The following is a 26,803-nucleotide window of genomic DNA, read 5'->3' on the forward strand; positions in this document are numbered from 1 at the left end:
TGACCTGCTTTAGAGGAGAAGGACGGGGGAAGGGCAGAGTAACCTTCCTGCTTCTGTTGTTTCCTCAGACTCCTTCAGATTAAACTATTCAATATGCCAAGGTGCCATATTTTGGGGCAGCGTTTCTTAAACTCCATCATCTGCATAGATTACCCTCACTCTCTTGCCCACGTGGCCTGGGAGGTCCTCACTATGACTGTCCTCTGTGCCCAGATGGCCTCCTTGGGCCTCCAGCCTGTGACTTCAGTTGGGACTCAGCTGTTGGCCCTGGGGCTCTTGCAGAGAGCGGGAGGGAGATGGGAGGGAGAGGGGGAGGGAGAAGGGAGGGGAGGGAGTGGAGGAGGGAGAGGGGAGGGGAGGGAGAGGGAGGGAGAAGGCTAGATCTCAAGGAGGGCAGGAAACTCAGCTTCCCAATCTTCTAGGGGAGCAGCCAGAGCCTTGTCATATTCCCGGAAACAGCCAGCCTCCGTGGGGCAGCCTGGCCTCTGGTCCCTTTCTTGCTGGAAACCACCTCCTGGTGGACCTCCAGGCCGTCCACCTGAGATGACCAAGCAGGCAGAGGAAGAGGGGAAGACACAGAGCCTCTTGACCTGGAACTCCGAGGAACACCTGCTCCCTGCATCACTTCAGGTGCCTGAGGGCTTGGGGGAAGGGGGAGGTGTGGGTGGAGGTGGAGGTTTAGGGGGTGGGATCACTGCTGGGGAGGAACCCAGCTTCCACTGAGGAGAAATCCCCAAGGCCTGCACCCCAGATCTTTTTCTCCTTGAAAGAATTGCACAAGGCATATAGGCTCATTATTGAAAAAAATCTATAAACCTGCTGAGAAAAAAAAAAATTCGTGTTTCTACTTAGCAGACATATTCAGATATGTGCATTCATGAAGTGCATGTGTAAGGGAAGGTGTTTGTACCCACACACACACACACAGGATGTTACTATGTGTGCCATCAGTAACTTCTCCCCTCCCTACTGCCCCTGCAACAAGAATGACATCTTTCCATCCTGAAATATGTCAAGCTACATCTCTACTTTTAATGACACATAGTACCGCATTGTATGGCAAATGATCATTTATTTAACCAAATCCCCTAGTACCATAAATTTAGGTTGTTTCTAAATTTTGTTATTGTAAACAGTGATACAAGGTTGATCTTTTCATGTTTACCTCATTTTTCTCAGAAGACATTTCCAGAAGTTAACTGGAGTGAAAAGTGTACCAAAACCACATCTTGAAGGCACTTGATATATATTTCCCAATGCCTTCCAGAAAGGTTGTTTACATTTTAGTCTCTCCAGTGGTGTAAAAGCACCATAGCCCAAATATTAAAAATTTTGGTTTTCATCATCTTCTCTCAAAAAGCTTACAGAAGAAGTCTTGGGCATCCAAACATGATATTATCAGAACTTTTTGAATTTGCTGTCTGCATGGTGAGAATTGACATTCATAATGTTGTCCCCAAGAGTGTAGGACATTCGAAGAACCTTCTAAATCACTGTCTCAGGGACTTCCCTGGTGGCACAGTGGTTAAGAATCCACCTGCCAATTCAGGGGACACGGGTTTGATCCCTGGTCTGGGAAGATCCCACATGCTGCAGAGCAACTAAGCCACAACTACTGAGCCCGCGTGCCACGACTACTGAAGCCCGTGCGCCCAGAGCCTGTGCTCCTCAACAAGAGAAGCCACTGCAGTGAGAAGCCCGCGCACCGCAACGAAGAGTAGCCCCCATTCGCCACAACTAGAGAAAGCCCGCGCGCAGCAACAAAGACAATGCAGCCAAAAAATAATAATAATAATAATAATAAAATAGTTCTAAAAAAAAATCACCATCTCAGCTGATCCTCTTGCCAAGTGGTCAGCAAGATGTAGGAGGCAGAATACTGGTCTGGGGGGTAGGAGACCCAGATTCTAGTTCAGCCGTCTTCGTGTCTGACCATTAGTGCCTCACTTTACCCATCACGTAGAAGACAGGAAAAGCCATCTCTGGACTGAGCCTTCCGTGGGGCAGTTATGAAGATTGGGACAGTGGCCATGAGATCCCTTTGTGTTAGCCTGTCCCTTGTATAAAGAGTTATCAAGAAAGTAGGTGTGGTATTAGTAATGTGGCTTTCATTCTAGATTAATTTCTGGAAATGAGTGCTTGAGTGTAGGGAAATACATTGCTAACATTTATTGAACACATACTATATACCAGGCACTGTGACATGCCACCTAATATCTCACTAAATCTTTACAGCAACCCTATGAAGTTGATGCTATTATCATTCCCATTTCACAGATGAAGAAACTGAGACTCATAGAGGTTGAGTCACTTGCCTAAAGTCACACAGCTAGCAAAGGGTACAGACAATCTCTATATAGGCAGCTGAGGGGAGATTGTGCAATTGACAAAACACACACCTGTAATTCTGTATGCAGGGCAGCCTCAGTTATCCAGTAAGTGACAGTTTTGCAAAAAGAAAAGGGCTGGGGCTCTTAGTATTGAAATCCACTTACTGATTAATCTAATGCTCTAGCTGGGAACAGTTCTCATATGAATCAGAAGCCAAGACTCAGAGTCCCGAGCTAATTGCAGAAGGTCACACAATGAGCAGTTGAGCTGGCTCTAAAGCCACCAAGCCTATCCTTCCACTCAGTAACTGCAGAGCTGGAATGTGGTCAGGACACAATAGGGGGTCAGTCAACACCTATTGCAGTGAATGGAATTGGAGTCCCTCTGAGAATTTTCTGTAATTTAGAATGCAGTAGAATACACTTCACTCAGAACTTTCCCTGATCCATGACTATGGACAAGACCTTCCCTGGGACTTCCCTGGTGGCGCAGTGGTTAAGAATCTGCCTGCTAACGCAGGGGACACGGGTTCGAGCTGTGGTCCGGGAAGATCCCACATGCCACGGAGCAACTAGGCCCGTGTGCCACAACTACTGAGCCTGCGCTCTAGAGCCTGTGAGCCACAACTACTGAGCCCACGTGCCACAACTACTGAAGCCTGCGCGCCTAGAGCCTGTGCTCCGCAACAAGAGAAGCCACCGCAATGAGAAGCCCGCTGACCGCAACGAAGAGTAGCCCCCACTTGCCACAACTAGAGAAAGCCCGCACAGCAACGAAGACCCAACGCAGCCAAAAATAAACAAGTAAATAAATTAAAAAAAAAAAAAGAAAAAACCTTCCCTTCTCTAGGGCTCAGTGATTTAATGAAATGCTCCTTGGGCAATTGTTGCAGCCAAGAGCTTGTCCCATTGTCTCAGGGCCTTGAGGCCACTGTTACGTGGATGCAGCGAGTAAGGGGATGGGGAGCTAGAGAGCGGAGGGGCGGACCTGAGCAAGCTAGAGTAGCCGCAAAGGGACAGTGTGTGTGTCCAGGGTAGGGCTCTCAGACACGAGGCAAGTCTTGTAAATGAGGGTGTGGACTATGGTGAATGAGAGCTCATGCCAGTGGATCAAGGACCCTGGGTTTCCACAGCTTCTGGTGTTTCAAGAGGAGCCCTAGATCCTGAGTTTTAAATCTGGTCTGCTGAGCTGGGCAGAGGTGGGCTGGGCTGGACCCTCCCACAGGAGCATCTTGTCTTGGAGCCTTCCTCTCCTCCCCATCTGCCTCGCTCTCCTAGTCCAGGGTGAGCAGCTCCAGGTCCAGTGACCTTACAGGGCAGAGGGCCCTCACTTTGCCTAGGCTAGACAGGTCTGGAGGGGACACGGCTAGCTGCTCTAGAAAGAGAGGCCTAGGAGCCAGGGGACCTGGTTTGGGGCGTGACTGAGGGGAGTGATAGTGATTTTTATTACTGGGAACCCCACTTACTTCTGTCGTTTGAACTTAGATCATAGACTGTCCAAGTAGGAAGAAGGGACCTTAGTGAGCTGAGGGGTGAACGGAGGCCTGAAGAGAGGAGGGACTGTGTGGGGACAGACGGCTCGTTGAGGGCAGGATCAAGTGCCACCAAGGTTGCTCCCTGGGAGAGGCCTTGGCATGTGCACACTGATCGTGGGCCCTTCACCCAAATGCTGTCCCTGGTTGGGGCTGGACGACTGTGCACCTTCCTGTGTGGGCAGCCAGGTTTGGAACCCATCCCTATCCTAGAAGTGGTGAACAGATCTGGGAGAGCCACTAATAGGTACTATTTTTCTCCTTTCCCGCTGGCAGGAAGAAGGAACCTAATCAGTCACTACGCTGGGTTAATTATCGCTGGCGGCAAACAAAAGCTGAGGTGAATGGGAAAAACAGCGGGGCGACACTAATCTGATACCCACTCTTACACTCCAAGCAGCCACAGACCCAGAGGACAAGCCTGTGGTCGGACAAAATCAAACTTATTGACCTGAGTCAGTGAGGGAGCGTGGAATGCCTCTGGACTAAAGAGAGCCAGCAGGGAGTGTCTTTTCTAAGGGTTGGGTTCCCCCTGAAGGGTTCTGGAAGAGTCCCAGGGAAGCAGGGGTCAGTCCTGGATTGGTGACTGTTTCTGAGGCAGGATGAGGAGACGTGGCGATTAACCAGGGGCTGGGTTCTGTCACGGGGCAAGGGCAGCTTAGCAATTGGGTATCCCCAGGAATAAAGGAAAATATCAACAGAGCTCTGGGGGTCTCATTGGCAAGAAAGCAACAGTCACGCAGAGTGGGGGTGATTATGGCATTTTACAGCTGCGGCATGACCTAGGGAAAAGCTGCATTTTCTGTTAACTTTGCATCTGGCTTTGTCTGTGTCTGTCCCCGCCTGTTGACGGCAGGGCTGCTTTTGGTTTTTTCAGTCCGAGTTAATCCTCACGCCTTTAATCTTGTCCAGGTTTTTATTCCTTCACAGCCAAGTCAGCAAAAATTGAAACACAAATTGATTGGCTATTATGGCATCTCTGTTGCTATTTTTATTTCCTTTTGCATACTGAAATGGCCCAAAGGAAATAAAAATTGCAAGGAATGGGTTACTCACATAGAAACTTCGGAAGGGTCTCAACGAAAACCACATGCTTCATGAAGATTCACGTTAGGGAGGCAACAGTTTAGGCCAGACTGAATGAAGGCTCCAGGAATGGACACAGGCTTTGATCCTTAAAAGTAGTACAATGAGAGAAGTTGGGCAAAGAAAAATCTAAAACGTCATGGGTACCCCCCAGTTTGGTGGAAAGGGTCTGTGGATTTGGAAGTTCCTACATGGGCACTGTAACACCTGGTACTTGTCTCCCATTAGGGATAAAGAGCATCTCAGGTGGAGACAGAACTGCTAGCATGAACTTTTACCCTCTCCCAGCTGCTGGGAAGAAAGTATGCAAGCGCTGATTACCCTATGTTAATAATCTCTGATGGCAAACAAAGGCTTAGCAGAAGGGAATTAACAAAGTGCTGGGCTATACCAAAAGCAAAAATAACTGAGACCCTCAAACCAGAGTGGCTGGTGGGCTTTCCTTTCAGGGCGTCCCCTGTAGAACTAGGAAAGTTCCAGACAGGATGGAGAATCCTCATATACAAAACAGGAGTTTTGTTTTTAAAAACAAAATTACATCTGAATAGACATTTCTTCAAAGCAGATACACAAATAGCCAATGAGCACATGAAAAGATGCTCAACTTCACGAACCATCAGGGAAATGCAGATGAAAAGCACAATGAGATACCACTTCACACCCACTAGGATGGCGATCAAAAAGACAATAACAAGTATTGACAGGATGTGGAGAAATTCAAATCCTTATACACTGCTGGTAGGAATGTAAAATGTTGCAGTTGCTTTGGAAAACAGCCTGGCCATTCCTCAAAAAGTTTAACACAGAGTTATCATAGGACACAGCAATTCTACTCCTAGGTAGAGACCCCAAATAATTGAAAACATATGTACACAAAAAGCTTGTCCATGAATGTTCATAGCAGTGCTATTCACAATTGCCAAAAGATAGAAACAACCCAAATGTCCATCAGCTGATGAATGGATAAACAAAATGTGGTATATCCATACAATGGAATATTATTCAGCCATAAAGGAATGAAGTACTGACGCATGCTACAACATGGATGATCCTTGAAAATGTTATGCTAAGTGAAAGAAGCCAGTCACAAAATCACGTATTAAATGATTCCATTTATACGAAAAGGCCAGAATAGGCAAATCCATGGAGAGAGAAAATAGTTTAGTGGCCGCATAGGGAAGGGGGAGCTTTGTGGGAAATAGAGTGACTGCCAGTGTGTACTGGAGTTTCTTTTTGGAGTAACGAAAATGTTCTGGAATTGATTGTGTTGCACAACTCTGTGAATACTAAACACTATTGAATTGTACACTTGAAATAGGTGGACTTCACAGTGTGTGAATTAGATCTCAGTGAAGCTGTTACATTAAAAAAAAAAAGAGTGGGAGAAACTGGATATAGGCTATATAGATACTCTCTTTTTTCACAATTTTTCTGTAAATCTAACACAGTTTTAAAGTTAAAAGTTTATTTTTTAGAAGTTACAGATGAAGAAAACAGAGATGCAGTTGGTTTGCTGGCTTCCCAGGACCCAGTTTTCTCCAACCCCTCTGTCCCAGGCAGCTGAAGAGGGAAACAGGAAGAATATAAACCAATGACAGTCAGACCTCAAGCTAGTGTTCAGAGAGGACGGTGCACACAGGGCCCAGGTAAACAAAGAGGAGAATCAAGAAGTCACCATTTGTGCAAATAAGGGGCTTGGAAGGAAGTGCTCCAGATCCAACGTAAGTGAAACCAAAAGAAACTGACATGGTACCTATGCAACAACTCTACAGGAGAAAAGGAAGGAGTAGGACAGAGGAAGGAGAACATGAAAAAGAAAGATGACGTGCACATTTCTGGAAGAAGATACACCCAGGAACAGAAGAAAATATTAGAAAAGAACTGTTTTGCATTCTCAAGAAATTAAAGACAACTTGAACTCTGAAACAAGAGATTGAAGTTCAGACAAGGCAATAGAATGAGTTGAAAAGGACTAAGAAAAGAAACAAGGACAAAAATAATACCACTGCAGAGTTAATGAATGTAGTAGAATAATATCAGGGGTATAGCTGACATGATAGAAACACAAGACAGTGTAATGGAAGACAGATTTGAGAAAAAAAAATATCACACAGCACGCAGAAGAAATTAAGCCAATGTGCAGTAGAGATGAACTCTAAGACCACCCTGTTAACCTGTGAGAAGGATGTACTTGTCAGCTGTTTGACCTTGGACGAATCACTTAACCTCTCTTCTGAATTCTCGTCTATAAAATTGTGCTAATATCTACCATGTGGAGTTATTATGGGGAGTTAGAATGGGGTTAAGAGAATGGGCTCTGCCCATTCAAGCTGCAAGATTTGAATCCTGAATCAGTTTCCTATTGCTTATACGACCTTGAGCAAGTTACTTCTTTTTTTCCAGCTCCTTATCTGTAAAATTGTCATTAACAGTAGTATATACCTCATAAGGTTCCAGCGTGGATTAAACACGTAAGAGTTGAAGGATACTTCTTGACCTAACTTTACGAATATGTGAATATTTCAGTTTCTATATATTTGATATATAAACAAAGTCAACTCATGCTCAATGGTGAAAAATGAAAGGCATTCTCATTAAATAATATTAAAATGCCCACTATCATAGTTACTAATTAACATTATTCTCTGGAAGTATTAGCTAATGCAATCAGACCAAAAAAAAATTTTTTTTAAGGTATAAATATTTGAAAGGAGGCGTGGTTTGAGACATAAAAGAGTTCTGACAAGGGCAAAATTAGAAAGCCAGAGGAAGAAGGAAAGACCTGATCTTTGTGGCTCTGGGGACAGAACTAGGGTTTGAGCAGTCAGGAAAGGTGGTGGGATCTCTGTTACCGTCCTTGTCCAACCTGAATTTGGACGCCATGTCATGGGTGCTACAATGAGAGTTTGCCATGGGCTGGGAAGGGGGCTTGAGAGCTTCTGAGGGACGTCCCAACAGTGGGCTCCTAAGGCTCCAAAAGGGAGGGTACAACCTTTCCCTGCCTTTGCTGAAAATGGGTCGCCAGCCTATTCTCGTCTCACCCATCAAGTGGAGGGCGGTCAGTGGGGTGATTGTTGAGCCAGCAAACTGGGCATGGAGAAGCTGACCCCCACGTGTGTCCTTTAGCCAAGGGTCCCAAGCGTGGTTCTCTCATCTTCAAACTGCTATCTCTTCTAGTCAACGTTTCCCAAGGTGTGGAAAGTGTACTCTGGTGGTACAAGTTGAACTTAGGGGGCACATGGAGGAACATTAACATTTTAAACATTTCTATTTCTATTTATTTTTGTGTGTATGAGAAACTTTTATAAATAACACCTCAAAACCATGATGCCAGGGATATTATCGCTGAGGTCAAAACTATAGTTAAATGAAAAAAATTAAAAAGGTAAATTTAAAGAAATATGAAGGAATAGTACAGGTGGTGAACAGTTGTAACATATTCATGATGGGGGTATGAGAATGGTTCAAGTTTGGGAACCAAGGGCTCTTGTCAGTGGCTCTGAAGTCTGATGAGGCTGTATTCTAGTTCTGGAGCCTCTGCTTACTAACTATGTGACCTTAGATCACGCAGGATCCCTTTGGTCACATGTGACATAAAAATCAACTTCTTCTGTACACTCATGTTCTAGCAGCATTATCCACAACAGCCAAAAAGCAAAACAACCCAAATGTTCATCGATGTATGAATGGATAAACAAAATGGAGTATATACATACAAGGGAATATTCAGCCTAAAAAAGGAAGAAAATTCTGGCACATGCTACAACATGGATGAATCTTGAGGACTCTATGGTAAGTGAAGTAAGCTAGTCACAAAATGACAAATATTGTATGATTCTACTTATATGACGTACCTAGAACACTCAAATCCATAGAGACAGAAAGTAGAAGGGTGGTTGCCAGGGGCTGGGGGCAGGAGGGAATGGGGAGGTATGGTTTAATGGGTATAGAGTTTCAGTTCTGCAAGATGAAAAGGGTTCTATGGATGGATGGTGGTGATGGTAGCCCAACAGTATGCATGTATTTAATATCACTGAACTGTATGCTTAACAATGGGTAAAATAGTAAGCTTTATGTTAAAAGTGCATAAAAATCAACAATTCGATTAAGAAATAATTTTATTGTCTCATATAATGGGGAAGGATGGGGAAGAATCAGGACCATCAGGTGTGACTGAGTCCACAGCTTTGTCTCTTGGAGCAATGATGACCGATGATGGCATCATCTCAAAAGCCAACGTTCCTTCCCAGCCAACAAAACAATCCCAAGGGTGGACTATGGTTGGCCTGGTTTGGGTCACATGCTTATCCAATCCTTCACTGTGCCCAGGAATGGGGCACTCTGGTTGGACGGAGCTAAGTTTCAGGCCCACCTGGAAGGGGGTGGGGGCATCTGGGCAAACCCAACAATGGCTTTCACAGTGCCTAAGGAGACTGGATCCCAAGGAGGACCTAGAGCCATAGGAGAGAAGATTGGAAGGGAAAATCTGTCCTCATGCTTCAGGCAGGCAGAGAAGCAGAGGGTAGTGAGAAGAGAAATTCCAGGGCCTGAGCCAAGGAAAATTTAGAAGTGACCCAGGAGTGGTCATGGGGTCCTGACACCCAGCAGAAGTCACCTTGATGCCCAAAAGGGGGCCCAGACAGGGAGTGCTGCTAAGCAGGGCACAGAAGCTCTGCAAAGCCAAGCAGAGCTTACAGGCCGCAGCCCAGTAACCAGCCCGGCCTCCAACCTGCACAAGATCTGAGGTCAAGATGGCCCTGAGGTCAAGATGGCCCTGTGCAGGTGACGAAGAAGGCAGGCCCGACACCACTTGCATTTCCAGGAAGGCCAGTGACGACTCTGGCCAGTGCTTTGTGAGATGTCTGGAACCTTCCAATTCTCCCAGCTGGCTGTCCCCCTGGGGTTCAGCAGTGACCCCCTTAAAACATGGAGAAAGGATGCAGGCCTGTTGAAGGACTTTAAAGAGGGCCAGGGAGTCACAGCAAACCCTGCCGAACTCCATATCTAAGAGATGGAAGAAGAGGAACCAGAAGGAAGAGAGGGTGAAGTGGCTGGAAGTGAGAGAAGGGTCCACTTCTCTGTCTGGAGACAAGTGGGACTTGGGGTGATCCTGCAAGATGGCAGCTGGCAGAAAGCAAAGGGCACTGACAGAGGAGCCCACAGCCTTGAGTTTGAATCCACTGCTGATTGGCTGTGTAAATTTTGATGTTGCTTCTGCTCTGAGCCTTGGATTTTCCACCTATAAAACCTACTTTACGGGTGGCTGTGAGCATTGAATGAGGTCAGATCATCCCATGCAACCATAGGTTAGCCATCTGTGTTTTTGCAATATGGTAGTTTCCTATTCCCATTTGCATAGCACATGTTTATTTCCACAGTGTTTCTATGTGCACATGATTCAACTCAGTCCCCTTATCTTTCTCCTAACAGACTGCAGAGCTGCTGAGAAAGATCTCATCTGTTCACAATCTACCCTCAAAATACACAGGTAAGAAGCCAGGCCTGAAACATCTTGTCTTTCAATGCAGTGACAATGGGTACAAAGGCCAGGCAGTGACACAAGCATTTTGCAGGGAGTTGCAAAAGGAAACACGAGATGGAGAAAGCAAAATAAATAGATTTGAAAGATGGACTGAGAAACTTAAAAGAGAGGTACGCTCCAGAGAATAAGAAAAGTATGAGAATCTGCAGGGGCAGATATTAATCTCATGGCAAGTTTTCCTGAAAAATTAGAGGAGGGATAGAAGGATTACCTAAGGACCCAGGGCTTTTGTGCCAAGAAGTATGATATATTTTGGAAACAGATAGCTTTTAGCATTTTTCACTGTCTGGATTTCAAAAAATTACTTATAATGGAGTAGGGATATACTCTTGTAACCACAACTGCCAAGGGGCAAGGACCCTATTCCATGAACAGTCCTTCTGTTCAGCTCAGCCCCTAAATGAGGTTAGACAGGGCAAGGTGGAGCTGGAGTGTTTGAGAACAGAGGCTGGAGGAGCTGAACTGCTGCATCGATTAAAAAAGTAAATGTGCGAGGACATTCTGAGACATGCTACAACATGGATGAGCCTTGAGGACATCATGTTAAGTGACGTAAGCCAGATACAGAAGGATAATGCGTAAGACTATATGATTCCATTAATATGGTGGACCTAGAGTTGTCAGATTCAGAGACAGAAAGTGGAATGCCAGCGACTGGGAGGAGGGGGGAATGGGAAACTATTAATGGGTTTCAGAGTTTCAGCTTTGCAAAATGAAAAGAGTTCTGGAGATGCTTGGTGGTAATAGTTGCACACAATGTGAATGTAGTTAATGACCCTGACGTTTACACTTCAAAGTGGTTTAAATGGTTAATTTTGTGTTATGTATATTTTACAAGAAAAAAATTGGAAAAAATAAAAATAGTGTGGGTTTTCTGGGGGCAAACTGGTGGCAGGGTTGAGGACAGGGCAGGAGAAATTCAGTGAGATGGCAAGGGGCATAGGTTTTTGTTTTATTTTGTTTTTTTGGGTTTTTTGACCACACCACGCGGCATGTGGGGTCTTAGTTCCCTGACCAGGGATCTAACCCGTGCCCCCTGCAGTGGAAGCGCAGAGCCCTAACCACTGGACCGCCAGGGAATTCCCAGGGCATAGTTGTTGTTGTTTTTTTTTATAAATTTATTTATTTTATTTATTTATTTTTGGCTGTGTTGGGTCTTCATTGCTGCGCGCAGGCTTTCTCTAGTTGCGGCGAGCGGGGGCTACTCTTCGTTGCGGTGCACCGGCTTCTCATTGCAATGGCTTCTCTCGTTGCGGAGCATGGGCTCTGGGTGCGCGGGCTTCAGTATTTGTGGCACGTGGGCTCAGTAGTTGTGGCTCATGGGCTCTAGAGCACAGGCTCAGTAGTTGTGGCACACGAGCTTAGTTGCTCCGCGGCATGTGGGATCTTCCCGGACCAGGGATCGAACCCGTGTCCCCTGCATTGGCAGGTGGATTCTCAACCACTGCACCACCGGGGAAGCCCCAGGGCATAGTTGTTATATGCGATGCTGCCACCAGGGAAACATCCCCAGTGGAAGAGTGGCCAAGGACTTTTAAAAACAAGGTGATCTAATATTGACCATGAAGCTGTTTGCTGGGTTCACAGGAAATCCCCATCCAGCCCCTGATCTTGACTGAAGCCTGCCGTGCACAAGTTTTGTGTGAATGGGGTCATATGAATTGACGTGGGGGAATGGGGGCAGTGCTGGAAGTATAGAATGGACCCACAATCCGTGGACTGAACTAAGTCAATAGAAGTAGGAGCTCAGAGCCATAGGTGACCATGAAATTGTAAATACTCAATGCCGACCTCCCCACCCCATCCCAAGCAATTTGCAGAAATCTCAAGGAACCCATTGGACTTCCCAGAGGGTCAAAGCCGTCTTCTCTATATCTTAAAGGATAGAGACACCCCAGCTGCATCTGGGTCACATTTGTATAATGTCCCTTTCCTTCTTGATCTTGCCAAGCACCATTTTCCTAACCATATGCTCTTCAGGAATGTAACCACAACTTGCGGTGAGGGTTGCTGTTCGCGAGGCAGCAGAGTGCAGCAGATAGGAGCAGGGATTCTAGATCCAGACATGTTGCGTTTGGATCCTGGTTGTCACTTACCGTGTGGCCTTGGACAAGCTCATTCACCTTTCTGAGCCTCACTCAGTTTATTCATCTATAAAATGGGAGTGATTCTCTACCTCATAGAGCTTTGGGGAACATCAAACATAGTACCATATATAAAACACGTACAGCAATTCACATAGTGTTCTATGTGAATTAGCTAGTACCTAAGTCCTGCCTCAGTGCCTGGTAGGAACTCAATAATTGGTACGGATCGGTATTGTAAAGTGGCGAGTTCCCAACCTCTGCTCTAATCTGCCCAGAACCCTGTGAGACTTGGCTCAAGGATGAGAAGAGCCCCAGCTACGACCTGCCCTTCAGTTCTCTGGAACCTAACAGAACCAGGGAAGCCCCACATGGGGAGGCTTTCTCCAACGGAGTCGGGATGGTTTGGTACAGCTCATTCCCCCTCCTGGAGCAAACTACCCAAGCACAGACCTCCTGGTAGGAGAGCGGAACTGTCCTCTTAAGGGGAAGACAGTATTTTAATAGGCTCCACGTGATAGGAAAACCGGTATTGCTGTTGAGGAGGTGCGGGCCGAATCTTTGAACTCAGGGGCTCTTCTTGAGCAAGGTGGGCAAAGTGGTGCGAACTCCTCAGCCCTCTGCCTTTGGCTTTGCCGCCTTCTCTTCTGGGTTCTGGCTGGAGTGCACACGAAGAACTTGTGATTTCCCGATGTTCTCTGGGAGGGGGACGGGAACACAGCAGGCAGGAGAGCGTGAGGGGCCAGGACCCTACCTGGGAGCTGCCCAGGAGATCTGGGGAGACCCCTTCTCCCTGCCAGGCCCTGGTGGATGTGTGCGTGCCTGGGTCAGGCCAGGCTTCCGCTCGGGCTCTCCTGGCAACCTGGGAGGGGTTGACTCCCTTCCCCCAGCCTCACCACCCTCTTCTACATCCAGGTCACAGATGTCTGAGCAGTACCTACTCTGTGTCAGACACGCTGCCCGGCACACAGGACCCTTTACAGTCTAGTGGGGCAGAACAGTGTACATCGAGAATACCTGTCCTCTCCTCTCCCCTCCAACCTTCCTTCCCCTCCCCCCGCCTCTGGTCTAAGGTACCCCTTCCTCCCTGGTCTCCCTCATCCCCTCTGGAACCCCACAGTCCATTCTCTACACAGCAGCCAGAGGGGTCCCACCACACCCTGCTGATAACCCTCCAGTGAACCCCACGCTCTCTTTATGAGACCACATGCCTGGCCTTTCCCACAGGCCGGCTCTGCCCACCGATCTCATTTCTTACCACCGTCCCCAACCCACAAGGCTCCGGCCACCCTGGCCTGCCTGCCCTTTCACCAACACAGCTGGCAGGTGGAAGCCCTGCTCGCAGGCTCTCCCTTGACCCAGAGAGGGCTGGATCCTTCCTGCCTTTCGGCTCAAGGGGCCCTCTCCCCACCCTGCCTGTCCTCCTGATTCTGCCATCGCCCTGTCATTTTCCTTAGGGCACCCATCTGCCTCAGGTGTCTTTGTGGTCTGCACTCCTCTCCCTAGGATGAAGCTCCACGGCAGCAGGAACTCGTCTCTGAATTCTCCCCCAGTGACCCCAGAAGCTAGTGCTTAGGTACTAATTAAGGATCTGCTGAACGAATGAGTGGATGGATGGATGGATGGATGAAATGAGCCGCTTCTTTGGGCAGGGCCCCATCTCCAGGGGGTCCTTGTATCCCCTGAGGAATCTAGCCATGGTGGGCCTCTGTGAGCCCCCAGTGACCTGCTATGTGGACCCTTACCTGGTTTTTCGCTTTTTGATAGAGGTGGTGTCTTCGTCTTCTTCAGGGATTGGCTAAAACCAACACAAGGAGAGGCTGAGAAGGTCAGGCTGGAGTCGTGCAGCCAGCCGAGTGGCAGGGTGGGCAGGGAGGTGGGGAAGGTGCCCCAGGGAGAGGCAAGAGCCACCCCTCCTGAGAGCCAGCAGGTGTCTGTCCAGGGATGGCCCCACCCCAAGCAGGACCCCAACAACTGTGACTCCATCGCCCGCTGTGGCCACAGGGAACCGAGGCCCTTCTGTAGGGAGCTGTAGGGAGGCCACTGCACCTGCCCTCCCTTGGCCTGCTGCTTCCCTGCAGACGGGAAGCCTTCCTGTGTGAGTGGAGAAGACAGAAACCCTGCTTCCCTAATGAAATACTGATGAGCATGGATAACATTCATATCTTGTATTGGCTTTGCACTCAGCAAGCCTTTTGATGCACCCGATGTAATTTTTCCTCCCTATGATTCCGGGAGTGGGGGTTTTGAGAAGGTGAAACAGAGGCTCACAGATGGCAGGTGGCTTGCCTAAGGTCACAGTGAAGCTGCCTTACCACTGTGCCACCCCTGGTCTCAAAGTGGAAAAGAAAACCGAGTCCAGGGCCAGAGCAAGCACCCACACCTTCAGCACATCCAAGCCAGCACAGCAGGCCGCCCCCTTCTCACCAATCCGCCCACCCGCGCTCCAGCCACTCCCAGATTTAACATTCCCTAACGCTTCCCATTTCTGACTTCCACTCCTGACTTTCCCCACCCTCTCATTTGCTTGTTCAAATCCTATCCATCCCAGCAGTGTCCCCAGGCACTTTCAGACATACTTAGTGCTGTTGGAAATACACATCTCCATGTTCACCCCCATCCTACTGAGTGACAATCTCTAGGCATCTGCCTTTTCAATAAGCTCCCTGGTGAATCTGGGCGCTGCTGGGCTTGGAAGTCAGATAAGCCTAAGTTTGAACCCCAGCTTTTCTGCTGCCCAGCTGCGTGATTTTGGGCTGTCATTCAACTGTTCCTGAGCCTCAGTTTTCTCATCTGTAAAATGGAGGTAATACTGCCTCCGTGGGCGGCTGTATGGACTAGAAATGTGTTAAACACCCAGCGGTGTCAGGCAAACATAGTGGGCACTCAGGATTGCTGGTCCCATGGCTGACACTCAGGCCCCACTCCCCTGCTGTGTGTGGACTTCCCTCATCTTCCCTTTCCCCAGCTCATCATTAATCCTTCTCTCCAGCCATCCAGAGGACTTAATACCGGACTTAATACTTAAAGGTACTTCTGCCTGCCTTATGTCACCGTTCCTTCTCTGCTTGTGTCCTCCCAAAGACCAAGAGCTCCTGGAGAGCTAGATGTGGCTTACCCAGCCCTGTCTTGCGACAACTGACACAGGTCACCCCCTTAGCATCCCCACAGCTGGCCCCTGGAGTCTGGTCTGGCAGAGTAAGCTTTCAAGCCGCATAGGTAGGACTGGGGGGGTCTGGGGGAGAGCATGGGCCTCTTCCTCCAGGACAGGCTTAGGCAGCCCAGGCTCTGGCCAGCACTGGGCTCCCTCCTCTGGCCTCCACTGGCCTCACCTGGGAGGACAGGTGGCTGAATGTTAGGGAGGAGAGGGGCAGCTGAGGGGTGCGAAGCCCACCTGTAGGGTAGCTGTTGCCTCTCTTGAAGTGGTTCTTGAATTTCCTGGAGCTGGTTCAGGAGTTTTTCTGCTGGGATGGAGACTAGGGGCTGGGGAAGGAGCTGAGCCACTGCTGTCTGCAGGAGGCCTAGTGCCATGTCTTTCTCTGTAAGCACAGACGGGGGAGAATCCTCAGGGGCAAGACCTCGGCCCCCATCCTGCCGCTTGGTGGGACAGGCAGGGAGCGGGGCCTCCAGCTCTTCTGCCCAATGGGCCCAGACGGCTCTCTCTAACCATCTCACGTTCTGTCCTCGGGGGCCCGTGGGGAAGGCCACACTTCTCTGGCCCCTGTGTGTGCAGCGTGCCTTGGCCTTCCACACCTCTCTCGAGTGTACCTGGTTCTTGGTCCACCTGCCACCACACCCCCTGGCCCCCTGGGAAGCCTGCTGGGGACCCGCCCTCCTCCCCCTCCTCCTCCTCCACTCTCCCATCCAATCGGCTCTCTGGCTCTCATCACTCCTCACCCTCCCACTTAGATACCCCCTCCACCTACCTCCTCAGTGAGTATGTGTACATCCATTTACGTGTTCACGTGCACATGTGTGTGTGCTCTTATGTACGAGCATTTGCACCTCTGTGCATGTGCGTTTCCCACAGTGGTGGATTAAAGGCTGTGTCTGCTACGTATGGTCTTTGAATGTCTCCCTCCCAGGGGCCGAGGCCTGCGGTCAGTGTGGAGGAGGGGGTCCCCGCTAAGGAGCAGGGTCGTGGAAACCCTGCTGAGGAATGTGGAGGAGGGAGCAGTGACGTTGTCTAGCTGGAAGAGATTAGTTTGGGGCTCCAAAAAGGAGGAGAGGCCCCCGTGTAAGGCCCTGGGGTGGGAGCCGAGTGACATCTGAGTCCTGCAGAAACAGCGGACACAGCCCTCAGCGGTCTCCACTCAGGCGAGGTTCTGGGCCCAGGACTGTGTCCTCACCCTTGGGGGGCGCGTAGAGTAGCCAGAACTGGATAGCATTCAAGGAGTCTGTTTGCAGGATTTGCGAAAGCAGCTCCAGGATCTGTGGGCAGGAGGACAGGCGTGGGTCAGCGTGGCCGGACGGCATGTTGTAGTGGGCTGCACAGCTGCCTCCCCCGCGAAGTGGTCTCCCAGAGCCCTTGCTTGGCTAGACGGGTCCCCACGATGGTCCCTGCCTCCCCTCCGCATGGGACTTCACACTTTGTAGAAAGCTTTCTCTGCCTGCAGCCCTGGAGGAAGATTCTTAACCTCCCTACCGGGCAGATGAGGCATCTGAGGCCTCGAGAGAGGAGGACACCTCGCAGAGCTGTTGTGGCAGAACGAAGCCTCAGAATCAGACACTTGGACCCCTCATCCCTGAGCCCTACTTGGGCTGGTTGTACCCCAAAGTCCCTCACTGGGAAGGCAAGGTCAGAGCTGGCCCATCAGTTCCTCAGAGACGCACCGAGTCCCGAATGCTTGGGTCCTTGGTGTGGGGATTTCAGGGACCCCATGGGCCTCCCCTCCCTGAAGTTCCCAAGTTCAGAGATTGGAGATGTTAGCAAAGAGGTGGGGTGATCCCCGTGGGCAGCCTGAGGGCCGGAGTCAGCTGGTTCTCTGCCCTGCTTGGCCGGGGGCTCCTTTCCGCCCAGAGCCGTGCGCTCTTCGCTCCCAGCCGCCTTCTCAGCCTCTGGCATCTTTGCTACTTCGCGGCCCTTTCCCCGCGGCGTCCTCCAGTCAGGGATCATCGGCAAGAGATCCAGCTCTGTCTTAGAAGGGCTGTGGGGGCTCCCTAGGCCAGGCTGCTGCTGGCGGCTGTGCCTATGTGGAGCTGGGGCCCACGGGGGGAGGCGGAGCCCCCGGAGTCCTAGGAAAGTGGGGTTCCCTCAGCGCTTGGTGGTCAGTCTCCCCAGGACCCGAGGGGCGCTGTCAGTGCCCAGCAGGTCTGCGTCATCCCTGGCAGAGCGGGAGCTGGTCCGGGCCTCTCCCCAGGCCTGCGACTGCTCGGCTGCCCACCCTCACCCCCGGGTGCCCGCCCCTTGAGGTGACCCCCGCCCCCATCTGCCCGGGGTCCCTCTCCATTCTCCGCATCCAACTTACCTGCCCTGTGCCCCCTCCCCACAGGACCCGAGAACCTACTTCCAGGGAAGGTGAGGCCGCCCTACGGTGGAGAAAGCACTGCGTTCTAGCCCCTGCCATGCTGCTCCCTCTCCGGGGACCTGGGCCATGGGCTGTCACCCGGCAGGGCCTCAGCCTCCCCATCTGTGGAATGGGGTCCTGTCTGCTCTATCTATTCCCTGAACTGTCTGTCGTAAGGCTCCAAGGGGACTGCGTGCTTTAAAGCACTGTTCACAGGGAAGGTGTCAGGATGCTGTCATGGTCTGGCCTCTCCTGGAGAACATGTGCGCCTTTGAACAGAGACTCTCACTGCCTCGCCCACCAGCACGACTCCCGCGTGCCTCTCAGGCCCCCATGGGACACTCGAACACGGAGGAGGGGGCTTTATGCTTCACTGCAGCACAGACCAGATGGCTCCAGGGTGTGGGGAGGTGGCTGCGACCAGCCTTGCAGGCTGCGGGGGGCAGCAGGCTGGGCGTGGTGAGGACACGCCAGGCAGGGCCTCCACCTCCAGGCTTCTCGTTCCACCGCCGTGGCTCCCTTCACTAACACATCAGGTGCCACAGCTGGACCAGACCTTGTGACAACGTGTCCGTGCTCCCAGTTTGGCTAAATCATTGAACTAAGGTCCTGAGAGGGAAAAGGACTTAGAGAGGGAAAGGCTCACACAGAAAGCTAGAGGCAGCTGGGGATTGGAATGCAGGCTCCTGACTCCCAGGTCTGGGGTTTTCAAGCCTTATGGTCTCAGGCGCAAGGCTCCCTGGGAGAAGCCAGGCTTGAAAGCAGTTTGCAAGGGTCCTAGTTGGATCCCTGTGAGCCTGGGAGCAGGTACCACCGTGTTCTCTGCCCTCAGACTAGGGCCTCTGTAGGGTCCACAGCCCCCAACCTTCCCAGCGCCTCACCAGCAACTCCTGATCCTGCAGGATGAAGGTCTGGTCTCCTCCATCTCTGCTCGCAGGGCGGTTTCGTGCGCCCTGGAGGGAGTGGCGGCGGGCCGTGGCCCGGGTGGGAGCAGGGATGAGCCTCCCGGTCTCTGCTGAGTACTTTGCCCCCTGCTCCCGCTGAGGCTCCTGCTTCTGCTGGGAAGAAAGCGGCCAGAGACTCTAGGCAGAGAGGGAGAAAGAGGAGAAAGCAGAGGGGACAAGGGGGAAAAGAAGAGGAGGAGGCCAGGGACCCAGGAGATCAACCAGGCCAGCCCGACCCTGTCCTAGACCCCTCCTGCCAGTGGGGCGGCCCTTCCATTATAGCTATTGCTCTTCCTGCTGGAATTTCATTGAATGTTGGCTGCCCCCCCCGTGGTTCTCGGGTGGTCCTTGTACTTCTTCCTGGGGAGGCCTTCCCCATGCCCTTCCGCCCAGCCCATCAGAGATTTGAAAACAGTATCCTGCCTTGGTGTAGGATACTGTCCCCCACAGCTTGCCATCCTTTCTTTGCCCTGGGAAACCTTCCTGAGCCAGGCCTGTGGGCACAAGGCCTAGGACCTCCTGTCCCTGGAACTCCAGTTAAGACTGGTAGTATCCTTCTCCCCATTTTAAAGATAAGAAAACTGAGACCCAGACAGCTTAGCTGAGTTGCCCTGAGTGTCACAGCGAGTTAGCTGCAGAGCAGGGACGAGAACTCTGTTGCCCAAGACGAGGGCAGGACCAGACTCAGCCACAAAGAGCTGGGCCTGTCCTAGGACCAATTTCAACCACTTTCAAGCTGCCTCCCACTTCTCCTTACTGGTTTATCAGCAAATAGCACCCAGGAGGCCACCCCCGTTCTGTGTGAAATTCTTCAGGGATTTTCCACCCCTTCTCAGATTAGACACGAAACTAAGTTCAGAAATGAGAAGCAAGCTGATCTTGCCTACGTCCAAAGTCAGCCCTTCTCCCACCTTCTCCCTCACTGCTGCCCACTTGTACCCTGTTCTTCAGCCCTCTGGTCTCTAAGGATGCCCTGCATTTTCCAGCTTGTGAGCCTTGATGCTGTACGCCTCCACTAGGTACGCCTCTCCCCATCCGCTTCTAAACTATGAGCCCTTCTTGGATTTCTCCACCTGGTACGTTCTGTCCTCTGAACCCTCACTGGGACCCTCTCCCTTGGGTTGAATTCATGGGCCCCTTCCCCTGTGCCAACAGTAGCGCCTCTCAGGAAGGCTCGCTCTGTGCTGATCTGCTGGAAGCCACGTGGGAGGAATTTAGTTACAAAGGAGCGAGTCCATTTCATCTCTTCTCAGACATCTGCTTTGTTCTGCACCCACCTCCTTGCTCTTCAGCTTATTCTCCTTGGTGAAGATGGCCACCCGGGAAGCCAGGTCTTTCAACTCCTTCTTCCAGGCCTCTGGAAGGAGGGGACAAGATCCAGCCAACTGATATCTGGGGCTCTCCTCCTTGCCCTCCCTGTACACTGGGTGTGGGGAGGACTGTAGCTGGAAGGGCCTCCTCTCCTCCCCGTCTTCCTGCCCTGCATCTTAAAGGGAGGGGTAGTTTCACAGGGGAGGTGGTACCCTTGAGGGAAGGAGTAGGAATCACACCGCTGGTGGGTTGGTGGGTATGGTGGCTACTGATATTGATGTCCTAGCCTGTGGCTTTACTGGGAGATGCTGGAGAACGTTTGGCTACATGTACCAAGATGTTTGTGATTTAGTCTAGCTTTGCATCTGTTAGGAGCCCAAAGCCAGGACAGAGATTCAGTCGATACGCTGTGGCAGTTACTAAAATACTGAGTGACTCCTGGCGAGGTTGGTAACGAGCACTGCAGCAAGCCTTCCAAGCCCCTCTGCCCCTTCCCCAGGATCCTCCCCGCCCTTAAGGGAAAGGGTAAGGCTTGGCAGAGCAGAGGCCTCTGAAATGCTGCCCTCCCCCTCCGCCCCCCAACACACTGTCTATGGCTGATTGTTCTGATTGGCTGGTGCCTGAGCACACAGGTTACGAAATACAGTATTTCCAATACTGTTCCTGGCTAGAGCTGTAAGTCACATGACTGTTGCCCAAATCTGCTTGTCCTCTGCTTGTTATGACTCCTCAGACACGTCAAAGCCAAGCAGGGGTGCATTTCTGAGGACCTGGGGTTGGGGAATAATGCAAATGCAGCTGCCCGAGGAAATAAGGAAAACAGTGGGGTTCCCCACCAGACCCCACTGACCTAAGAGCAATGGCCCTTTCCTTCTTGCCAGGCACAGGTATAACCCCAAGGTAGAGGGGCTGTGGCCCAAGTACCCACCAGAAGAAAGCCAGGGATCCCGATTGGACTGCGGGTCTCCAATGGGGACCGAGATGGTGGGCATCCCGATCAGAGAGCGGGGTAAGAGCGTGGGTTGAGGTGAGGCGGCCAGAGAGAACTCGTCCCTGACAACACAGACAGGCTTCCCGGTGAGATCTGTGAAAGGTTAGAGGCTGTGGGAAGGGGGGCCTGAGTGGACCCCAAGAACTCTGGGGGGCTGGGAGGAGGCTGGTGAGCAGGGGGGAGCACTTGGCCCACTTCTTCCAGTAACCACAAGCCCAGAGATGGCGAGAGCTGGGAGGGCCTCTGTAACCACTGCGACCTTACCCCTGGGGACACTTAGAACGGCAGCGAAAGGATGTGCTCAGGGTCACGCAGTGAGTCAGGCAGAGGTAAGACAGGAACCTGGGCTTCCTGAGACCCTAGTCCTGGGGTCCTTTCGGTGTTCTGTGACAGGGCAGTGAAGTGCAGGTGTGAGCACACAGAGTCAGGCAGCTTAAAGAAGAGGATGTGGGGACGGGGGTCATTAAGCCACAGTTTGTGACGAGAGGGGCCTGGGCTCAAATCACAGGGAGCGAGACCCTCTGGATAAAACTTCATGCCATCTGTCAGGCTTGCAGGGCTGAGTGCACGGCAGCCTGGAGGTGGTAAGAGACATTTACACGTGAGGACCCTCCGGTCTAAGGTTTGTGTGATGTTATAGCATCATTAGTTAAGCTTTGGGGAACAGCCTAGTTAGGACTTACCGTGGGTGCTCGCTCTGTCTTCCCGAACACTTTCCTTTGGTGCCAGGGCCCCTCACTCTCCTGGGTCCTCCTAGCTCACCAGCCGCTCCGCTACTGCTTCCTCTTCCTCTCCTCAACCCCTTAGCCTTGGGGTCCCCAGGTTCATGCCAGGTTCTCCTTCCCCGCATCTACATGGTCCCCTCATGATCCCATCCAGCACACCACTTCAAATACCACCCCCATCTGAGTGGCTCTCACGTTGGCATCTCTGCCCCAAATGGACCTGACTGCCTACTCGATACCTCCCCTCGGACTTCTAAGAGGCATTGCACATGTTGCATCTCCCACGTCCCAGACCAAACCCCTGACCCTCCCCATCCTCCACTGGCCCCTTCTGTGGGCTCCTCTGTCTCAGCCAGTGCAACTCCAGTTTTCCAGTTACTCAGGCCAAACACCTGGGAGTCAGGCTGCCTCCTCTCCCCTCTCATACTCTGTTTTGAATCGATCGGCAAATCCCGTTGGCCTTACCTTCTGTATATCTCTAGAGCAGGGCCACTAACTCCGCCACTACTACCTCCCCGGTCCAAGCCACCATCCATTCAAAAGCCAGTAGATCCCTTCTGCTACCTCTTTGCTCTCAACCTTCCAGTGGCTCCTATCTGACCCAGTGAGATGGCTTAAGGGTGACCACGGTGAGCTCCAAGGCTCACGCGATGTGGGCCTGGCTGCCTCTCTGATGCATCTCCTTTCTCCCCCCTCCTGACTCTGCTCCAGCCACACTGACTTCCTTGCTGTTCCTCCAACAGAGCCAGGATGCTCTCGCCTCAGGGCCTCTGTCCTTGCTGTTCCCTCTGCCTGGGACACTCTTCCCCCTGAGATCCACATGGATCATGCCCTGTCTTCCTTTATTCTTTGCTCAAATATCATGCCGTTCGTCAGGCCTCCCCCTATAGCCTTGGCACTTACCACATCTGACACCTTATCTATTTCCTATTCTTCCCCACCAAAGAGTCGGCTCCGTGAGGGCAGGGACTGTCTGTCTCGCTCACTATCATAACCCCAGGACCTAAAAAACTGCTTGACCCATAGTTCACACTCATTAGATATTTGATGGATGAATAGCTGAGTGGGTGAAATGGCCTGAGTTAGAGAAGAGAGTGCAGCTCTGCAGGAGAACCTTCATCCCTTTCTCTGATTTGTAAAATGGGAGAATCGGCAATGACTTAAATCCTGTAGGGCTAGGCAGTCTGCCCTTGGACCCCCGCACCCTGCCCCTGCCTCAGGTCGGGTCTTGGCTCGGCCAAGCGCGGGCTGGGTCCTCCCTTTCCAGCACGCCCTCCCCTGTCCCCACCTCCAGCCAGCCTCTGGCCTGCCCCAGCCCTACCTTGGATGTGGGTCACGTGCTGGGGATGGGGGTGGTGCCGGGAGAAGAAGGAGTGGTGGCTGAGGTGGCCGAAGCGGTGGGCACCGGGAGTTTGGGGCTTGGAGGTCCTCAGTGCCTCTCGGATCAGATTGAAATCCACGATCCCTGGGATCATCAGTTCTTTCTGTGGCCCGCTGTCCACGTGGCTCCTTGGCCTGCACCCTGATTTCTTCTCAGGTTTTGGCTCAGCCCTTGGACTGAAGGAGAGGGTCAGGGAGAAGCAAATGGAGCCCCCTGGCAGCGGTGCCCACCTGAGCTTATTAGAATCCATTCCTGAGATACTCTGAAATCTGGTTTCCAGGACTTCACCACCACCCCCGTGACACCAAAGCTGAGCCTCCCCCAGGGTCCTTTCCCAGCCATGCCATCCGGCCCCAGGGACCCTTCTGTCTTCCTAAGATGCCTGAGCAGGGAGCCAGGACCCCAGTTTTCTCTCAGAAACCGTTTCTAAAGCCAGAAAGAGAAAGAGAAGCCATAGACCCACCTACTCATCCAAATACCTGGACTGGAGCAAAGGTATATTATATACACCTCCAGGGCCAGGGGGCTGACCCTAGCATGGGCCTCTCCCCAAGCCAAACTGTTGGCAGCCCAAGAGAAGCCAGCTATAGGCTGTCACCCTCCCCCCTTGCCCTCAGGGGCAGTTTTGGCCCAGACTCAGCGTCCAGGAGCGAAAGCTGGCGCCAAGGCCGGACTAGGCCAGCAAGTCCTTTTCCAGGGGGGGGCCCCTCCCCGAAGATGCAGAGGTGACAGGGCGGCTGTCAGGGCTGCGTCGCTGCAGGGAAGCCTCAAGCTCTTGCTTCGCTTCGCTGGAGACAAGCGTCTCAGGTTCTCTGTCCTCCACCCGCACCCCTTCCCTCTCCTGAGGACGCTGTGCTTCTGCCCCCGGAGGAGGAGATGGAGTAGGTCCAGCGAGGATCCACAGGTGGGCTGCTGTCCGCCAGGGGCCTGGTGGGACCACCTGCCTGCTCACTGTCTGCTCTCCCTTCCGGTGGCCCTGGCTGAAGGGAGTCCCTCTGGAGGAGTATAGATGGACTCTGGATATGCTAAGCAAGGCGTTTTGCCCCGGGACCCTCTGCAGATCTCGCTGACCAGGCCCCTGAGTTTCCTGTTCCGTCCTCGATTCGCCTCTAAGGGATCTGGGACTTAAAGAAATAAAGCAAACCTTCTCTGAAAGTCACTGTTAGCTGGCCTCCCCTACCCCCAACTAACAGAAGAAGTCAGCCCCTGAAAACCCCTGGAATTTCTGTGCTCCTGCCCCCTGCCTGTGACTCTCTCCCTACCCAGGAGGGGCCCTGCTTGTGACTTTGCTAACTCAGGCCTGAGAACCCACTGGGGGCCTGGCTGACGGCAGTGGAAGGTGATCTCCACTTGGACCCTCAGGTTGTTGAGTTCCTTTGTCTTCTGCCCACCCCGGCCCCCTCCACCTCCTTGGTCAGCAGGGAAGGCATTTGGGACCTTACCTCATCAGTGGATGCTCTGCCAATTGGGTCCTCACTTCCGTAGCCATTGTAGGGCCTCTAACAGAGTAAGGACCGGTGAATTTAATACTAGTGTTGAAGATGGATAACAGGAACTCTTGTTGACTGGTAGTAGGAGTGTAAACCGGAACAGATTTTCGGGGAAAAAATTGGCAGTATCTTATAAAATTGAACATTTGCATGCCATATCAACCAGCAATTCCTCTCCCAGAAATATACCCCAGAGAAACTCTTGCAGATGTGCAAAGGGGGCTATGTGTAAGAATATTCAAACCAACATTGTTCAAATTAGCAAAAACCTGGTGACAATCTAAATGTCCAGTGGCAGAAGAATAGATAAATATGCTGTGGTCCATTCAGACGATTGAACATTATATTGCAACGACAATGAACAAACCACAGCTACACGCAACAACACAGATGAATCTTAGAAATGTGATGCTAAGTCTAGGAAAGCAAGTTGCAGGAGACCATATAGCCTGAGATGCTTTTTAAAAATAAAGTTCAAAAGCAACCAAAATTAGAGGACTTCCCTGGTGGCGCAGTGGTTAAGAATCCACCTTCCAATGCAGGGGACGCGGGTTCGACCCCTGTTCAGGGAACTAGATCCCACATGCATGCCGCAACTAAGAGTATGCATGCCGAAACTAAGGAGCCAGTGAACCGCAACTAAGGAGCCCACCGGCCTCAACTAAAGAGTACACGTGCTGCAACTAAGGAGCCGGCGAGCTAAAACTAAGGAGGCTGCCTGCTGCAACTAAGACCCTGCACAACCAAAATTTTAAAAAAAAGAAAGAAAGAAACAAAAAGCAAGGAAAATTATCATAAACGTGATAAAACAAGAAAAAAGAGCAAGGAAACGCTAAACACAAAATTCAGATAGAGGCTATTTCTGAGGGCAGATGGGAAGGGGAGAGGTGGGAGGAGAGGAGCAAATATGATGTGTTGGTGGTGGTATTCTAGTTGTTGGTTTGAGAAGTGCATTTACTGGTGATGACATGAATGAAAGATAATAGGTGTTAAAGCCAAGAATTGTGATTAATCTAAATCTATGGATCTGTATATATAGTGCTGGGGTTGCAGGTGCCAAGGATGGGGTTGAGGCAGGAAATCAGTGCATTCTGAGAATTAACCGTCTGAGTCATAGAATCTGCAAGGGACCCCAGAGATTCCCCCAGGGCCAGCCTTCCATCAGGTTAGGGTGGAGGGGAGCGGACAGCACTACCTGAGATCGGGTAAGAGGAGAAACTTTGAGATCAAACAGCGAGGAGCCAGGCATCCTGACTCAAAGTCTCCTGATCTTTGCCTAAAGAGAAAACCAGTTGGCAGGGCTTCCTTTGAAGGAAGTTTGGACATCCTTAATGATGGGGGCTAGGCTCTAGAGCACTTAGATGCTGCAGGGTTGAGGACAGGGCATTGGGATGCCCCATACCCACCTGCCTACAGGAAAAGGACTCGATAGAACAGAGACTTTTAAATACTTTTGACTGTGACCATAGTTAAGAAACTCATTTTTACATCATAACCCAATTCACACACACAAGTGTGCATGCATTTGTGTGTGTATGTGAAACTGAAGCAATTCTTACCCTTGTTATATATGATGCATACTGATAGTTTCATCCTATTTTTTGTTTTCATTTTGTCAGTGTTAGATGCAAACTATTAAATTGATATTATAGGCCACTAATGGGTCATAGTCCACAGCTGCTGTGAAGAGGTCACCAGAGCCTCTAGCAGGCCAGGCCTGCCTTTTCCAGAGCAAGCCAGGCCGGGGCCCCACTGCATCTGACCCTGACCTTCCTTCCCTCTCTCCCTGGGCCCCCAGCTGGCCAGGCACAAGGGGCCTGAAGGCTGACACCAATGCAGAGACAGAACTTCCCTTTTCCCCTCTTGGCCCCTGTGGGTCC

At 51.2% G+C, this 26,803-nt stretch overlaps 1 protein-coding gene and 1 long non-coding RNA gene across 5 annotated transcripts in view; one reads left to right on the forward strand and one right to left on the reverse strand.

Moving 5' to 3' along the window:
* LOC309635680 overlaps positions 1-26,803 on the forward strand; it is a 40,473-nt gene that overhangs the window by 12,303 nt on the left and 1,367 nt on the right. Inside the window, exons 4-5 of the long non-coding RNA XR_014248963.1 lie at positions 423-8,740; positions 10,379-10,436. This is a non-coding gene — a long non-coding RNA (uncharacterized lncRNA). The remainder of the gene's footprint in view (positions 1-422; positions 8,741-10,378; positions 10,437-26,803) is intronic.
* On the reverse strand, positions 11,726-26,792 carry TBATA (thymus, brain and testes associated). Of its 4 annotated transcripts, XM_082407233.1 has the most exons (9): positions 24,876-26,792; positions 23,374-23,609; positions 21,265-21,420; positions 20,303-20,382; positions 18,963-19,136; positions 16,924-17,005; positions 15,969-16,113; positions 14,320-14,372; positions 11,726-13,272 (listed from the first exon to the last, which is right to left on the reverse strand). In XM_082407233.1, the coding sequence occupies exons 1-9, from the start codon at positions 25,073-25,075 to the stop codon at positions 13,187-13,189; spliced, it is 1,212 nt and encodes a 403-aa protein (XP_082263359.1). In that variant the 5' UTR covers positions 25,076-26,792; the 3' UTR covers positions 11,726-13,186. The 4 variants fall into 4 exon arrangements, with proteins under 4 accessions (XP_082263359.1, XP_082263358.1, XP_082263357.1 ...); XM_082407232.1 differs by having other exon boundaries at positions 11,726-14,372; XM_082407231.1 differs by lacking the exons at positions 11,726-13,272; positions 14,320-14,372 and having other exon boundaries at positions 14,519-16,113.

This window comes from Balaenoptera borealis, assembly GCF_965194805.1.
Source record: "Balaenoptera borealis genome assembly, chromosome: 10".
Classification (NCBI taxonomy): domain Eukaryota; kingdom Metazoa; phylum Chordata; class Mammalia; order Artiodactyla; family Balaenopteridae; genus Balaenoptera; species Balaenoptera borealis.

Bases quoted from the DNA above. Each gene is read 5' to 3' on its own strand.
- TBATA (XM_082407231.1), bottom strand. From the start codon at position 25,075: ATGCAAATGTTCAATTTTATAAGATACTGCCAATTTTTTCCCCGAAAA. The intron at 21,421-23,373 runs GTAGGGCTGGGG...AACCTTTCACAG, and splicing joins GCACGTGACCCACATCCAAG to ATCTCACCGGGAAGCCTGTC. The intron at 17,006-18,962 runs GTGAGGCGCTGG...TCCTGCCCACAG, and splicing joins TGCAGGATCAGGAGTTGCTG to ATCCTGGAGCTGCTTTCGCA.